The sequence below is a fragment of the Mytilus trossulus genome, chromosome 11 (assembly GCF_036588685.1).
Source record: "Mytilus trossulus isolate FHL-02 chromosome 11, PNRI_Mtr1.1.1.hap1, whole genome shotgun sequence".
NCBI classification, from domain to species: Eukaryota; Metazoa; Mollusca; class Bivalvia; order Mytilida; family Mytilidae; genus Mytilus; species Mytilus trossulus.
Window position 1 is genome coordinate 36,306,167 of NC_086383.1, and position 16,168 is coordinate 36,322,334.

Below are 16,168 nucleotides of genomic sequence, written 5' to 3' on the forward strand. Positions count from 1 at the left end.
TTAATGTATGGTTATGTTATATTTGGATGAAATATCATCTTTTCAGCAGTCGTCAGAGTTCATCTCGATGAACAATTATATGGCTTCTAAACTAAAATACGCACGAATTCCTTATACTTTGTAACGAGTCTATGACTTGATAATTGTTTCTATGTGTTCGCTGGAATGAAACAACTAAAAATGATCAAATATTAAAAGATGAAGAGGACTGAGGACCAAATATTACCGAAAGTTGTTGACAAATACACATACGTAATACACTCCTGACATAGAAAATACAAGTATTTAATAGAAAATTAACATTTCACTTGTGCTGTTTAGTCATTAGGATGTAAGAAATATAATATCAAAGCCAAAATAGTTGATTTAAAATTTGACAACATATATGGATAGCAATTCGAGGAAGATCACATTTTGTTGAAGGTTTGGTTAATTTCACATTCAATTCTATTCATGAACTAACTAGAGTGCGAACAATAGTATTGAATGAAGAAAATGTTGCATTATTCATAAAATAGCATTAGTCCTGCAAAAAATATTTGGTCGTACACATGAAGAAAAATAATAAACAATTCATCACGAAAAGATTAATTTGAGGCAAAGACATGTATAGACACACACAGTATGTTTAAATGGTTATCCAATCAAAGTCGATAAATCTAGTGACGTGTGTTTTAACTTCCTTGATCGCAGTGTCACAATATTAAGGTGCTGCTCTACGGACATATTGGCATTTGGGTATGTTAAATTTGTTTTGAATATTATGTTTACCTTAATGTGGCTTCTGATAAACATATACACATTAAACTGAAACAGGATATATAACACCATTTTGAAAAAACTGAATACTTAAAAGGAATGCCTCAAAATCGAAAGTAGTAACAATGAAATGATGAAGCTTAATAAGGTAATCTTAAACAATACCGGTTGCATTAGTATAGGCAGAAGTACCATAGTACGACCAATTAAGTTTGAACTTTATAATATTCATTGTTGAATTAAGTTATTAAAAACACAATCCCCCTTTTTTCTCCTTTAGATAATACTTTTACCGTATTCGTGTTCTTATCACAATCAAATAGAGAAGGCATTTTATAGGTGTCGCGTGATATCACTGTATAGGTAAGAAACGTTACTCAAAATCTAAGTAACACAGAAAATATTAACTGTCTTGTAGTTTTTTTTTTTCTTACATTGATTGATGAAAATTATATATACCCATGCTATTATCCCACGGATACATTATAATGATAACTCAATACAACACTTAAAGGTAGCAAATTATATATTATTCATAAATTGCATATCCGTTTAAAAGTAAGGTATTCAATTTGAGAAGACTATGAAAAATTATCATTATCGATTGTATTTCATACCTTACCTTGTATCTAAATATAGAATCAATAAGAATGCATACAATTTTGTAAAGATTTTTAAAACGAGTCAGATACATGTAGAATCTGATTCAGTAGTTGTCGTTTGATGATATGATTCGTAAGTGTTTCTCGTTTCTCGTTTATATGTATATATATATTTAGATTATATCGTTTGCTTTCCCTTTAGAAATGGTTTAAACATGTCATTTGTGTGGCCCTTAATACTAGCTGCTGTTTATTGTGAGCAGATGCTCCGTGTTGAAGGCCGTACTTTGACCTATAATGATTTATTTTTAACACATTATGAATTGAATTAGAGAGTTATCTCATTGGCACTCCTACCACTTCTGCTTATGTAACACTAACACTAGATAATAAATTAACAGTACAAAAATATGGCTATTCCAATGACGATCGCACCTAACCCCACGGAGATTTTTTTTCAAATATCAATCTACTACAAAAATTCTGTAAATCCCTTAGGGCAAAACATATCAATGTTTTTCTTTAATTCATTATTTTTTTTTAAGACACTTTTCTTTATCTATTAACATTATGTAAATTAATTATCATCACTAATAATAATTCTCTTAAGAAGGGGTTGGAATCTAAAATCATAGACTATTTGTTTTCTCTAAACAAACGTGTGTAAACACTTCCCAACTGCGTAAACCATAATCACCAATGGCTATAATACGCAAACATATTAATCTTCAATGTACCCTTAACTTCATCAAGCAAAGGTTCCAATTCAAACTTTATATACAATGTTTACCGGTGCTCTACAAATTTAACGTAAACATATAATATCTAGAATAATTGAATGTATCTTCAAAAATAACCCATACTAGAGTTTAAATAGAGATTTCCAATAAAATGACTTTAATCGACACAACCGACCTAACTCAACGTATTTCGTCCGACTGCATTAATGCTTGACTGAGGGGAGCATACACTGCATGCATGTTTTGCTCTTTGAACACGCATTGTTGCTGGAATATGCCTTCAGTAAAAATCAACCCCAACTATTTTTTTACTCTTTAAATATTTTGTCATTAAACTTTAAATGATTGTATTGACATAAATACTATAATGAAACAAGTAAATTAGCAACTTGTAATCAAACACACCCATCATTTCTTGTCATTTCACTTGTCCCATATTTTAGTTCATCTCACATTATGAATTTTAAAAACTACCAAGACGACATTTAGCATTCAAATATTAAAATAAATAATTCCGAAGCGAGAAGGTTGCCTTTTTATTGTTTTAAAAAGATTTAACGTTTAAAGTAAATTCCAACACACCTGAATGTAAGAGGTGTACTCGACTTTAAAACAAAATAATATTTTTATATAATTTAAATGAAGATAATTTGATGTGGGCAGAAATTCATATCAATGATATATTTTTCAAAAGTACTTTCTCGTCTTTACCTATACCAAATTATGGGGCGAGGTTTTTGTTTAAGTAAACCTAAAATTGCATCCGAGGATACAGGGGTAGAGGGCGTACTTCCCCTTTTCGATCGCTAAATAAGTTTTAAAATTTCATGTTTTCCACAATATCATTTTTTTGCGTTTAATTGTCCAAATTGTTGTTTGCATCGCTTCGCTCGTCAGTATAAATTCAATTATTGAAAACTACACCCTCTTTCAAATATCTTGGATCCAGCCATAATCACGAACTGTATTGCACGAAAAAAAACCTTAAATGATTTTCGTTTGACTTTGATAAATACTTTTTAAAAACAACAATGTCTGAACATTAGGCATCTCGCATGTGATTTAAAAGTGTAAGACTACAAACTGAATTAGATTTTTTCCCTTGATTTAGTAGCTCGCTGAATACAGAAATGTGATACTGACGTGTAATCTAATGGACACATGGGCACTACATTAAATCTGCTATACAATTATGACCACCTATAGTTCTACAGATACTCTGTACTTTTGACATGACAAAAGGTCTCGCTTTTCTAGACTCTCTATGATTTTTTTATTCTTAATTTGTGATATATACAAAAATCAAGGTGTAGTATGATTTTCAATGAGACAACTCTTCACAAGAGAACAAATGACACAGAAATTTTAACAAATATAGTCCAACGCAGGGGTTTCAACAATGAGCAAAGCCTATACAGCATAGTCAGCTATAAGAGGTTTCAAAATGACAAATGTAAAACAGAAAACAATAACAGCCAAATTAATGTAAAATAAATCAACGAAAACACAACAACAAACGATAAGCACTGAATTAGAAGCTTATGACTTGGGACAGTCACATCCGTACTAGGACAATGGTGTAACAGTACGAATTCAATATTATAAACGGGATTATTATTCTTAATTTATTAGTTGTAGTTGTTTTAAAGATAGTGTTCAGCAGCTGTGGATACTATCATTTCGGTACATGGAGCTTATTTGGAAATACTAGAAATGGCTAGCTGTTTTTATGCTTCGTTTCAGTCTCACGAGTCAATCCCTTTCTATCTGTTTAATTGTGATCATGATTATTTAATAAACATGCTTCTATAATCTCCATTGGCTATAACTTGGATATTTATAAAAACTATGTGTCATAGATAGGCATGCGTAAAATAAGTTCTCGACATAAACTGGCTACAATATAAAAAAAAGTTTTAAACCTCACGTTATACTTAAGACGAAGAAGCCTGAAGCTATATATAATACATGCACTTACGACGAAGATTATACCTCAAGCTATAGCACTTATGATGATGATGATACTGATGTATGTCTTATATCCAGCGACAAATATTACATATATATTAAGGATGATGAGAATTTAATTTAATTATATTGAAAAAAACATATACCTTTTTAAACATGCCCGACAATTAAGAGTCGCATTTTCATATGCTAGCTAACAAGAGAGCGTAACCACTATACAGAAACACTTCTCTTTCTACCAGTAAACCCATACCTGCTCTTGCTCGTGAATGCATCATGCTTGGTGGAGAAGCCGAAAAATACAGTCTTGAAGTCATTCGATCAGGGGGTCCAACAGAATAATTGAATTTGTATTCGAGGCTAGCCTACTACCAGTCAATCCCATGTACAAGTATATAATTATGAATATAATTTTTTTTTTTCAGTCGTGTAACACCTTCACTGGTAATCCTGTCGTTGGATATGTCGCATAGCTGTCACTTTTATATATATATATATGTATATATACCTCCAAAGCGAGACAAAAGTTGAAACTTGAAATTTTCGCTAACTCAATCAATGTATGCCTTAGAATCTACTTAAAATTGAATAAATACGAGTAAAGGAAAATTCTCGTAAAGACTGAAGTTACATAATTGTTTTCTAAAAAATGTAACAACTATGTAAATTGACATTCTCATCCACTTTTAATTAGAAATACTTGGGGACAGGATATTTTTAGCCAATTACTATAATAAGTTGATAGTTTAACATCCACAGTGGTCAATGCAGCTTATTCCAAGAAAGACAACTCCAATGAATCGTATGATAGGTAAAGATACGTATATATACGTGATCTTATGACAGTGAAGTTTAAGGCGGGAATCTCAATAATCACGTGATATATAAAAATCATGATTTCTTTCGTTTTTCATCATCTTAGAAATATTTGATGTTGATAAAATTTATTATGAATGGGTTTCATAGTTAAGGAATACTTAGTTAAAACTTGAGCAACGCATTTAACAAAATTAATTTGTAAGCAATTACCGGTCCTGTTACGTGCGTACGTCGAGTTAGGTACGTATGTCATTTTATTGGAAATTTCTAATATGACCAAAACCCACCATTAAAATACAGGGGGAAAAATGATATATAGTATCAGACATTTTAGTTTTTTTCTTTCTTTTTTAAGAATATATGATAATCCTATCCATTCAATAGCAGCATAAAATAACACTAAAAAAATAACTCAAATAACCCTTCATTCTAATAATAAAAAAATGTGTATTCATAATGTTTTAAATTGACCTATAATACCTACAAGTACATAATACAAATATTCGTGCCAACCACATCTCGCGAACAAACTTCTGATTTTAAGCCTTTTAAACTTACGGCCTCACTCCCTTTGAAACTAAAAACTTTTAACTAATATGTGTGCCATCCCTTGAAAAGCCATTTCTACTCTTTGTACTGACATACAAGAAATATCTTGATTGTCCATCAAGAAAAATGAAAGTAACTTAGTTCTTACGTTTTATGTTCCTTTGCATTGTTAAAGCTTGAATCCAATTCTATCCTGATCACGCGGCACCAAAAATTACTAGTGTAACACTAACACTAGATAATTTGACAAACTTTATTACATTACTTTACAATGTATGTGAGAGACACCGTGCGTATAGTGTCATCGAAGAAGTCGCTCCAAGTCGCTTCAAGTCGCTCCCTGGTTAGAAAACAACACAGTTTATATATCTAAACATTCGGCTGACATCAGCAACATGTGTTGCGTTCTATTGTTTCTTAACACAATGTATTGGTCATTTGTAAGATCACGAGGTCAGTAGATAAATCATTGTTCCATTGTTCGACTGACATCCTCGATGTAAGTATAAGTCTATATAAATATATATTAATCACTGGACAGATTAAGAATGTGCTGACGCATATATTGATGATCCAAGTAACATTGTTACACTTATATCTATCTACACTGATATTCTGCATCCACTTGGTAAGCCAGCGAAAGTAGATAACAACCGAAGAAGTAGTTCGAATTTGTTTCGCTAGCGATTTAATGAACAAATACTAAGTGCATATGGATATGATGGGAATTTTTATAACTGCTACATATGTGTGCATCTTTGTTCTCTTTTTTGTATCGACAAATAAAACGTATGCCCTCTGTAGACTGCAACATGTCGGTAATATTAATGTTAACTTTGCAAACACATGTTTAAATTCCTCATGTTCAATTAATTTTTAAGTATAGTTAATATTATTTTGGTATTTGTCAAAACCATAAGAATAAAAGACTTTTTTTTCTTCTAAGAGACCAAATGACATAGAAGTTAACAGCTATAGGTCACCACGACTTACCATACCTTTTCTTTTTTTTACTTTCAATATAATGACCGAGATCTATTCTGCAAGTCACAACATGGATTCTTATTTCAACTAAAACTTTCAAGTTGATGTTTCTTTAAAGTTGAAATTTCGCGTGTTATTAACGTTTGTCGATAAATCCCTCCATGTCCATTGTCAGCAAAAAATAAAGACTTGTGGAGTATTTTATACTTTAACCCTGCATTCTATATAAATTGCATTGTAAAATAAGCTAACGACATGCCAGGTATGCAAATACCATAAAATATACAAAGCATATAATTTGGTACAACACACGCATTTCGTCTACATAAGACTCAACAGTGGTGCTGGTAACTATCATTTTCAATGCCAAACTTTCAAAAACAAACGTTTTTAGCACTGATTATGAAATTAATCATTAATCATTATATATAGCGCATCATTTGGAAATTAGTAAACACGTCGAGTTCGATGTATAGTTTTTAACATGCTTTTTTATATTATTGATCAGTAATAAAAATAACAGCCAATCAAACAAATTCAAGATTTCTACACACAATGAGTACAGTTACTACGGCAAGCCCTTACTAAATGTTTCTACATTCAACGAATATGCAAGTGTATTGCAGTGTCAACATTATATCCCCATTACGCCGGTCAATTTTAAAATTATAAAAATGAAAGCCATTGAAGAGACCCCCAATTTAGCTCTTGAAAACCGATGCATTCATATACATAGCTCAATAACGATCCTTTAATGCCAGTTGTATAATTGAAACAAAAATGTATATACTAGCCATTGAACATCATTTAATGTACTTTAACTTGAAACCATTGTCTGAACGGAATGTACGAAAGTTCAAAATATTTAAAATAAAAATATAATTTAATATTTCGTCGAAGCACACACTAAAAACTTTCAAAGGCTGAATTCTAATAACCCTAGATAGCACACAAAAAATATGATGTGTTTTTTGAATGTTATGCATTTAAAAAAATCCAGTTGTAAACTATGTCGTCAAGTACTTTTTAGTAAAAATTCGTTAATCGAACACACCTGTTCTGTAGTTATGAATCATGAGAAAGGTATTTTATTTGACCCAATTATTTCATTTTAAGTCCTGTTATTTTTTTTTATGTTACAAGCATTAAAACAACATGTAGCCTAAATATATAAAATTAATTAAATCTGAAACGAGATGATGTATATTTTTGCATTATACGTTTCAAGACCGAAAAGTCGACTCAATCACAAGTCATCCGAACATACAAATGTGCACTCTAATGATTTTTTTCGATGCAATTATTGCCCATTTTTGGTATTTTCCCAACGAACAATAGCTGGGCAGAGATTCAATTTTATGCCTTAGAATGATTAATCTATCATATTTCAGTGGATTGTTTTACGTCGAAATTCATGCTTATGCACAGAAAGATCCACTTGAATTTGAGTCTGCTACAATCGACTAGTTTTTGAAAATTTGTCAATAATTTTAACAGTTTACAAATATTTCGAGGCTCCATACTATAATTTGAATTAAAATACGTCTATAAGATGCATACAATCCTCATTTATGCAGCTTTATTACACTTTTAAAGCCCATAATACAGATGTAAACAATTCAAATATACCAATTTTGCTTGTTTAACTTCTCTACCAAAGATTTCCATTTCTTTAGTTTATTTCAACTCGGTTTCCAAAAATATAACGTATCGAGTGTTGGTTGATATCGGTTTCACAGACGGTATCACATTTACTGAATCCCTCTTTGGAATTTTCATTTGCGATATTTTATGTTTTTGAATATGTTAACAAAATAAAATAAATATGTTTATGTTAAAAAAAAAACAGGTTGAGTCTAGGTAAACAATAATTAAGATAATCATATTTCGAGAAGAATATATATTATAACGATAAACAAAAACATCATCAAACTTTACCGCGTGGTATTATCTCGCTTTGCAGTAGTCAAACGTTTCTACTGTACCGGCAAAAAGCCAGTGTAAATAATGCACTCACATCTGTTCTATTCTAATGCTGTTAGTTGAATCTAAGGCATTATACGTTCAAGTTTAGCTCAGTTATTATTCAAACGTGCAACATAACTGATTTTATTTACAGGAATACATTGAAGAATGACACAAAGTCAAGACCATCTGTTAGTGGCAGCTATCGACTTTGGAACAACTTACTCTGGATATGCATTTTCGATGAATGATACTTTCAAGACGGATCCTCTTAAGATATATGCTAACCAAGCTTGGAATGCTGGTGGAAAACAATTGCTGTCGCTCAAAACACCTACCTGTATCCTGTTAAATTCAGACAAACAGTTTGATTCTTTTGGTTATGAGGCGGAAAATAAATACGCAGATTTAGTGATTGATGAAGAACATGAAGATTACTACTATTTTCACAGATTCAAGATGAGTCTACATAATAATAAGGTAAACCTCAGAAGACACAAATTTTCACATAGTATTCATATGATGTTTGAAAAGCTGTGCTTGTAGCAAATATTTCAAGATAGTTTTGTAAGATATTTCTGAGGAGTAAAACTGAAGATATGATGATTTAAGACACTGTTTCTATAAAAAAATTTCTATCTCAGTGCACCTATAAATAAAACGAAAAAAGATAAGTGCATGTTTTGCATTAATGTTTGCCTATCAGGAACAATATCACAAAATACAAAAAGAAAAATAATAAACAATTCCAGAAAAACCACAATAGGCTTGGAAAAAAATCCGCCACATACAATACATTACACACAGGTAAATGAAAATAATTTGGTTGCTATGTGTACAGTCCAAATTGAGAAAGGGAACATTTTTGCAAAATAAATAAATTTGATAGTCATAGTAAGAAGAAGTGATAGTAATACTAAACACTTATTAAAGCTGGTATATATACAAGATATAACCCTGAATAAGTAAACATAAAATAATTAAAAAAACACATTACAAAAAGTATCAACTGTTACAGTCAAATTAACAAGAAACTACAATTTGAGAGTACTCGCAGTTACTGACAGTGAAAAACAATTAATAATAAAAATCGTGCATCAGAGACTTAAATCAACTGAAATACATCCCAGGATAGTTTATACTCTGTTTCACATTTGTATCATTTCCTCCCTATTTTCCTATCCACGATTTATTTTTATAAATATCCTCTAAATTGTTACATTTTTCGAAAGTCTTGACGAACCACACGTTATTTTGATATCTTCATAGTCATAATATAAATTTGTGAATTTTTGTCGTTAAATCTACAGTACTCATTCTTCAAGAATTTCATCGAAATGTGTATAGTTTAAACATTTAAAAAGAGCTTGTTTTGAAAAATCCATCGCAAGTATGAGTTATCGTGTTTGACATAGAACACGTTTCGGACGTAATTGTATTCAAACTATTTGTTTTACCTTCTAGATATTAAGTGCGTGTTTTATTTACGATATACCTACATTATTTAAGATGCATCTAAATTGAAAGAAACCGTTTAACGTATGGATAAAGCCTCGATTTTCAATGTTATCATGGTACTGTAATATATGCTCCCTTTACGTACGTTTGTATCGTTCGTCCAAATGTAGGAAAACTCTAATACCCCTTAGTATCACACTTTCTTATTTGCATTGAACGGAATTGTCATTGTTTGTAATTATTATTAAAGATCAAACAAAAATCATTGAATGAAGTTTAAAATACTTGTCCAACAAATGCTTTATTTTTTATCATAAAAATAATTATATTTCATTATTTTGCTGATACAGTGCAACATGCCTTATCCGACACCGGAGTATTCCAACATCCTGCTTTAACCGACATTTTATGTCGGATAAGACAGGTTACGCTGTACATACATTTAGTTTTATTATTAAATTTGTAATTTTAATTGTGGTGTTCTTATATATGCTAAGAATGTGAAAGAAGACATGATACTTGAAGATATAACTGGTAAATCAGTAAAGGCTATAGATGTGTTTGCCTTGTCAATCGAAGCACTGAAAAATCATTTAATGGCAGCACTGGAGACACAAGGTACGGGAGTTAAACCTTCAGAAATACAGTGGGTACTTACAGTTCCTGCAATCTGGTCAGACAATGCCAAACAATTTATGAGGAAAAGTGCAGAAATGGTAAGACTTATTGCGTATTTACATTTGTTCACAAGTTGCATAAATATTAATCAAACCATTGGTGTATACATTCCATAAGATTAGTTTTAAGTGTCAAAAGTATATTAAAAAATTTAAAACTAAAGGGGACTAAAGTATAATTTTATTTATAAAAAGTGCTGAAAAAGTCGTTCTGAATTATGTTTCGCATAACAAATAGTACTAAAGCTACCAGGATCATAATTTATTACGTCAGACACGCGTTTCGTCTACATAAGACTCCTCAGTGACGCTCAGATTACAATAGTTTATAAAGCCAGACAAGTACAAAGTTGAAGAGCATTGAGGACCCAAAAAGTTGTGCCAAATACTGCTAAGGTAATTTATTCCTGGGTAAAAGAAAATCCTCAGTTTCACGTCAAATTCAAAGCTTTGTAACAGGATATTTATAATATGACCATATAATTGATATTCATGTCAACACCGAAGGGCTGATTACTGGACCAAAGTCATGATTTATACAATTTGTATATTTGAAATATCAATTCTCTGTTAATGAAATAAATGTCCAGTTAAATGTATGAAAACTAAGTCGCTAAAATTAAAAATGTACGTTGCATAAGGAATATCTTAGATTTGAGTTTCTTAAATCGTTTTATATATGGTTTCAAGTACTCCAAACAATAGGTTGTGCAGATTGAATTTGGAAATATATAGAAATAAGAAGATGTGGTTTGGTTACAAATGAAACAATTATCAACCAAGAGACTGGGATTTAAGCAACTAAAAGTCATTGATTAAAAGCAACAATAAGCAAATCCAATACCGTATATATAGTAAGCTATAGAAGTACATTCGTTTTCAACATTCAACATTCAACAATGTTCAACATTCAATTTTCAGCTTTCAACATTTGTTTTCAACATTCAACATTCATTTTCAACATTCGATTACAACATTCGATTTCAACATTTGTTTTCAACGTTCAATTTTCAACTTTCAACATTCGTTTTCAAAATTCAACATTCGTTTCAACATTCAATATTCGTTTTCAACATTCAATTTTTAACTTTCAACATTCATTTTTTAACATTTAACATTCGAACATTCGTTTTCAACATTCAATTTTCAACTTTTTGAATGTTAAAACGAATATTGAAAGTTGAAAATTGAATGTTGAAAACGAATGTTTGAATGTTGAAAACGAATGTTTGAATGTTGAAAACGAATGTTGAGTGTTGAAAACGAATGTTCATTTTTAAAAGTTGAAAACAAATGATGAATGTTAAAACGAATTTTGAATGTTGAAAACGAATGTTGAATGTTGGAAATGAATATTGAAAGTTGAAAATGAATGGTTATTTTTTTATTTTTTTTATTAAATTTGAATGTTAAATGTTGAATGTTGAATATTGAACCAACTTGACATTCGTACTTTTGCAATGGTACAAAGTATATGGTATAAATATTACGACCGATATAGTCAATATTCAAAGATACTCAGGCAGTTTTAAATTGCTCACGTTTAAGCGATTGTGTATTCAGAAGATCAGTGAGTTATTAATTAGTCTATTTTAAGTTATGGGCTCGATAAAGTTTTGACATCATTATCATAAGAAAAAGGATGTGGTATTAAAGGTTTTGAAAGGTAAATCTATACTTTCAAATCAATCTATGTATCTATAACAGATGTCATTTAGTAAAAGTTTTAAGTAACTTGTTTTAACTTAATTAAGCAATTTGCTAGTAATATATCAATAACGTTCATTGAATTTTAAAAAATCTCGAATAATACCCAATTAAGGAATTTGGTAGTAATATATCAATAAAGTTCATTGAATTTGAACAATCTCTAATAATGCTTTTTCATGAACATAAAAGATAGCCAAACGGTACCAAAAAGACATTCAAACTCATATGTCGAAAATAAATTGACAACGTCATGGTTAAAAAAGAAAAAGATCAACAGACAAACAATAGTTCACAAAACACAGCATTTTAACTTCAAGTGTTTTAGTTAAAGTCTGTTTAATATTTTAATGAATTGATAACGGATAAATTTACAGGCTGGTATCCCTAAGAATTGTCTTATGATATCTCTTGAACCCGAAGCTGCATCAATCTACTGCCAATATTTACCTACAGAAAAATTAAGTGGTATCGAGTCTGGATTCACAATGGCCAGCGTGGGAACAACATACATGGTTGTAGATCTAGGAGGTAAATGCTTTAAATACATTAAATTATGTGGATTGGAAAAATACAAGATATATAAGTAACAATACTGTATATTCATACTTACAAATATAAAATTTATTTGTGAAATACATGAAGGTAGTTGGAATCTGAAATAGACCAGCAACTCACAAAAAACTGACGACTAAAACTTATCTTAAGTTATACTGAAATGTTAATGACGGACAACTTATTTTTCTCGCAAGATTTTTCTGAAATGAGTCGCTGAGTCTCAAGAGTTCGTTGCATGCATTATTTTAGATAATAAGAGAATAATGGAAATATATAGTAATGATAATCCCGTTATATGATAATCCCGTTATATGAAGGGATTGATGAAAATCTGTGTTGGCGAAAAATTACATTAAAGAATTGTAACATTTATATCAGTTGTTACTTATAAATTAATAAAGTCTAAAGGCAATTGGTTTAACAAAATATCGATTCACAACAGGCAATTAATGATTTCTTCTTTTATTATAAAAATCTAGTCGCAAATAATTTTTAGAGGCCACATCAATTTGATGTCTAGTTCTAAGGACAACTACTCCATAAAATATTGCGAGTTAGCGAATTGGTTTTTTTTTCTTGATAATAAGTATTTTGGGCGATTACTACAGTGAAGAAAACGGTATAATTTATTTTCATAACTGGGTAACCTCATCGAAAAACGAGGAAGACATCAAATGATCTGATGCATGTAATTTGTATACTATGTATTATTATTTCATTCTTTGTACCAATGTGTATACAGTGGTTTTAAAGAATAAAATTGTCTTGATACATATAGATTGATTTATTGCTGCCTGTACCATACCAGACGTTCTTGCCTTCGCCACAAAATATATGTTTAATTTGCTGAGTGCCGAACTATAAAAATTGATAATGGAAATGCATTGTGTACCTTAATGCGACAAACAATAACCGAAGAAGTAAATTGCTTAATCAAAAGCTAATTTCTATTGTTCTGATAAAAGTTGTGTAATTTTCTCATTTCGCATTGTGCATTCATTGCAAAGTAACCCCAACAACAACAACAAAAACCCACAAAAAACACAACAAAAAAAAACCAAACAGTTATTTGCAGGTTTACTTATTTCTTTTGATTGAGTTAAGTCATTTCAATTGGTATTTTATAGTGTGAATTTCTATGTTGTGATGTAACACTATTGTTTCAGATAAGGGGGATGGTTGGTTCCTATTAAAACGGATATTTGGTTTTCCCGTTTGAATAGTTTTAAGCTAGTAATTTTGGGACCCTCATGCTGTTTGATGTGAGCCAATGCTTTCTGTAGAAGACCGTACTTTGACCTGTAATGTTTTACTTTTATAAATTGTGACTTGGATGGAGAGTTGTCTCATTTGCACTCATACCACATCTTCTAATACCCATCCACACTGTCTATTAGATACTTATTATATACTAAACCGTATTAGAATTACTGTGTCTAGTTGGATTTTTATTTTTAAAAGTAATAAATGTATATATGTAGAATATATTCATTTTGATAATAAACTTAAATATAAAAGATCTAATCAGATACAAATATTTAACGCGTCAATCAGTGATTAAATTTTGTTTATTTTGAAAGATCTAATTGAATATGTTATAAATTTGAACTTTTACACAGTTCTTCTAATGTATTTGCGCGCTATGTTCCGACTATTACATGTATAGACAACCGTGCGAAGAGTTCATGTCTTTAAACCTCTAAATATAATACTTCATTAAGATTAAAACCATGACCAGTGGTAAATGGAGATGCAGCGGGAGGTTCCGAGGGTTGGACCCACATTTTGTGGACGATAAATACATTTGAATGGGGACATATAGTTGGAACCCTAATTCCCCCCTTAATTTGACCTGGATTGAGAACCCCCTTTTTTAAATGGCTGGATCCGCCCCTGGTGGTTTTCTTAGATTGTAGGATAGTTTAAAAAGTATTTTCCCTAAAAACTGCTAACTGTTTTGAAAAAAAATATTGCATTACTGACTCAATAAACGTTGTTCATATTTAATGTTGACGAAGAGCCAATCATTGTAATATGTAATATAAGCCTCTTCTTAGTTAAGCGCATGCAATATTATAAGTAACTTTAATAAGTGTGTTAGTGACCTAATACGATATAAATGAGGTCAGTAGATTCCATATGGGGCGAAAGCGAAGCACCAATCTTACAAATCAAAACAAAAATACAATTTGCTACATTATTCAAAACATGCGAATAGAAGTAATTTATGTATGTGTTGTAACTTCCAGGTGGAACAGCAGACATTACTATTCACGAAAAACAGATGGGTGACAATTTAAAAGAAATATGCAGGGCATCCGGTGGGGACTGTGGTGGAACATCCGTTGATGGAGCATTTATACAAATGCTTGCAAAAATATTTGGTGCTCCTCTTATAAATTCTTTGAAACAAGAGGAACCTGCTGCCTATTTAGATCTTATTAGAGAATTCGAAACAGTAAAACGAACAGTGACATCTTTTAAATCTGGAAAGATAAATATGGCTATACCTTATGCTACACTTGATTCTCTCTGCAAAAAGCATCTAGACGAAGATTTACTTCATTCCATATCGTCGTCGCCTTATGCAAAATCCTTAACTATGCGAGGAGATAAAATAAGAATAGATGCAGATTTGTTCAGATCTTTTTTTGAGAAACCCATACAAAGTTTGATAGAACTAGTCAAAGAAGTACTTGAACAGAAAGAAGCGCAATCTGTCGTCCAAATTATCCTTGTTGGTGGTTTTTCAGAATGTTTGCTAATGCAAGAAGCTATTAAGAAAGTATTCACAAAATGCAGAGTGGTCGTACCAAAAGAATGTGGCTTGGCTGTTCTCCAAGGTGCAGTTTTGTTCGGACATAAGCCCAATTTCATTGCATCTCGAATAAGCAGGTTTACATATGGTATTGAAGCTAATATACCTTTTGATATAAGTTTACACGATGAAAAGTATAAAAGCGTAAAAAATGGCAAAGAATGCTGCCGTAACATATTTGATGTAGTAATGAAGAAAGATGCACATGTACCTGCGGGTACAGTTGTTAAAAAGCGGTATGTGTCGTCGATTTATAACGATAACCGTCGAGTATTTATCAGTTTTAAAGTATTTGTTTCTGAAAAAGACTGTCCAATGTACACAGTTGAGGATCAGTCTACTTTATTAGGGAACATGCTAATCAATATTTCCGATTCATCTGTTGAACACCAATATGATGTTGAATTAATATTTGGAAATACTGAACTCAGCATAAGGGTAAATGAAGCCGACTCGGATAATAAGGTGGAAGCAAAGTTTGACCTTATCTGAAAATGAATGTGTGACTTATTTAGTGAACTTATCAAATTTTTTGTCCATCTGATGATTTAAGCCTTTTTCAAC

General features: G+C 31.0%; 1 protein-coding gene across 1 annotated transcript; it reads left to right on the top strand.

Annotated features, from left to right (window-relative positions):
• Nucleotides 1-8,552: 8,552 nt before the first annotated feature.
• Nucleotides 8,553-16,096, top strand: LOC134690007 (heat shock 70 kDa protein 12A-like). Its single transcript, XM_063549978.1, has 4 exons — nt 8,553-8,866; nt 10,342-10,560; nt 12,606-12,759; nt 15,036-16,096. Exons 1-4 carry the CDS (start codon nt 8,555-8,557, stop codon nt 16,094-16,096), a joined length of 1,746 nt encoding a protein of 581 aa, XP_063406048.1. The 5' UTR covers nt 8,553-8,554.
• Nucleotides 16,097-16,168: the final 72 nt, after the last annotated feature.

Excerpts from the sequence above, each read along its gene's own strand:
- LOC134690007 (XM_063549978.1), top strand. The coding sequence starts at position 8,555 with ATGACACAAAGTCAAGACCATCTGTTAGTGGCAGCTATCGACTTTGGA. Across the intron at positions 8,867-10,341 it reads TGAGTCTACATAATAATAAG|AATGTGAAAGAAGACATGAT; the intron begins GTAAACCTCAGA and ends ATATATGCTAAG. Across the intron at positions 10,561-12,605 it reads TGAGGAAAAGTGCAGAAATG|GCTGGTATCCCTAAGAATTG; the intron begins GTAAGACTTATT and ends ATAAATTTACAG.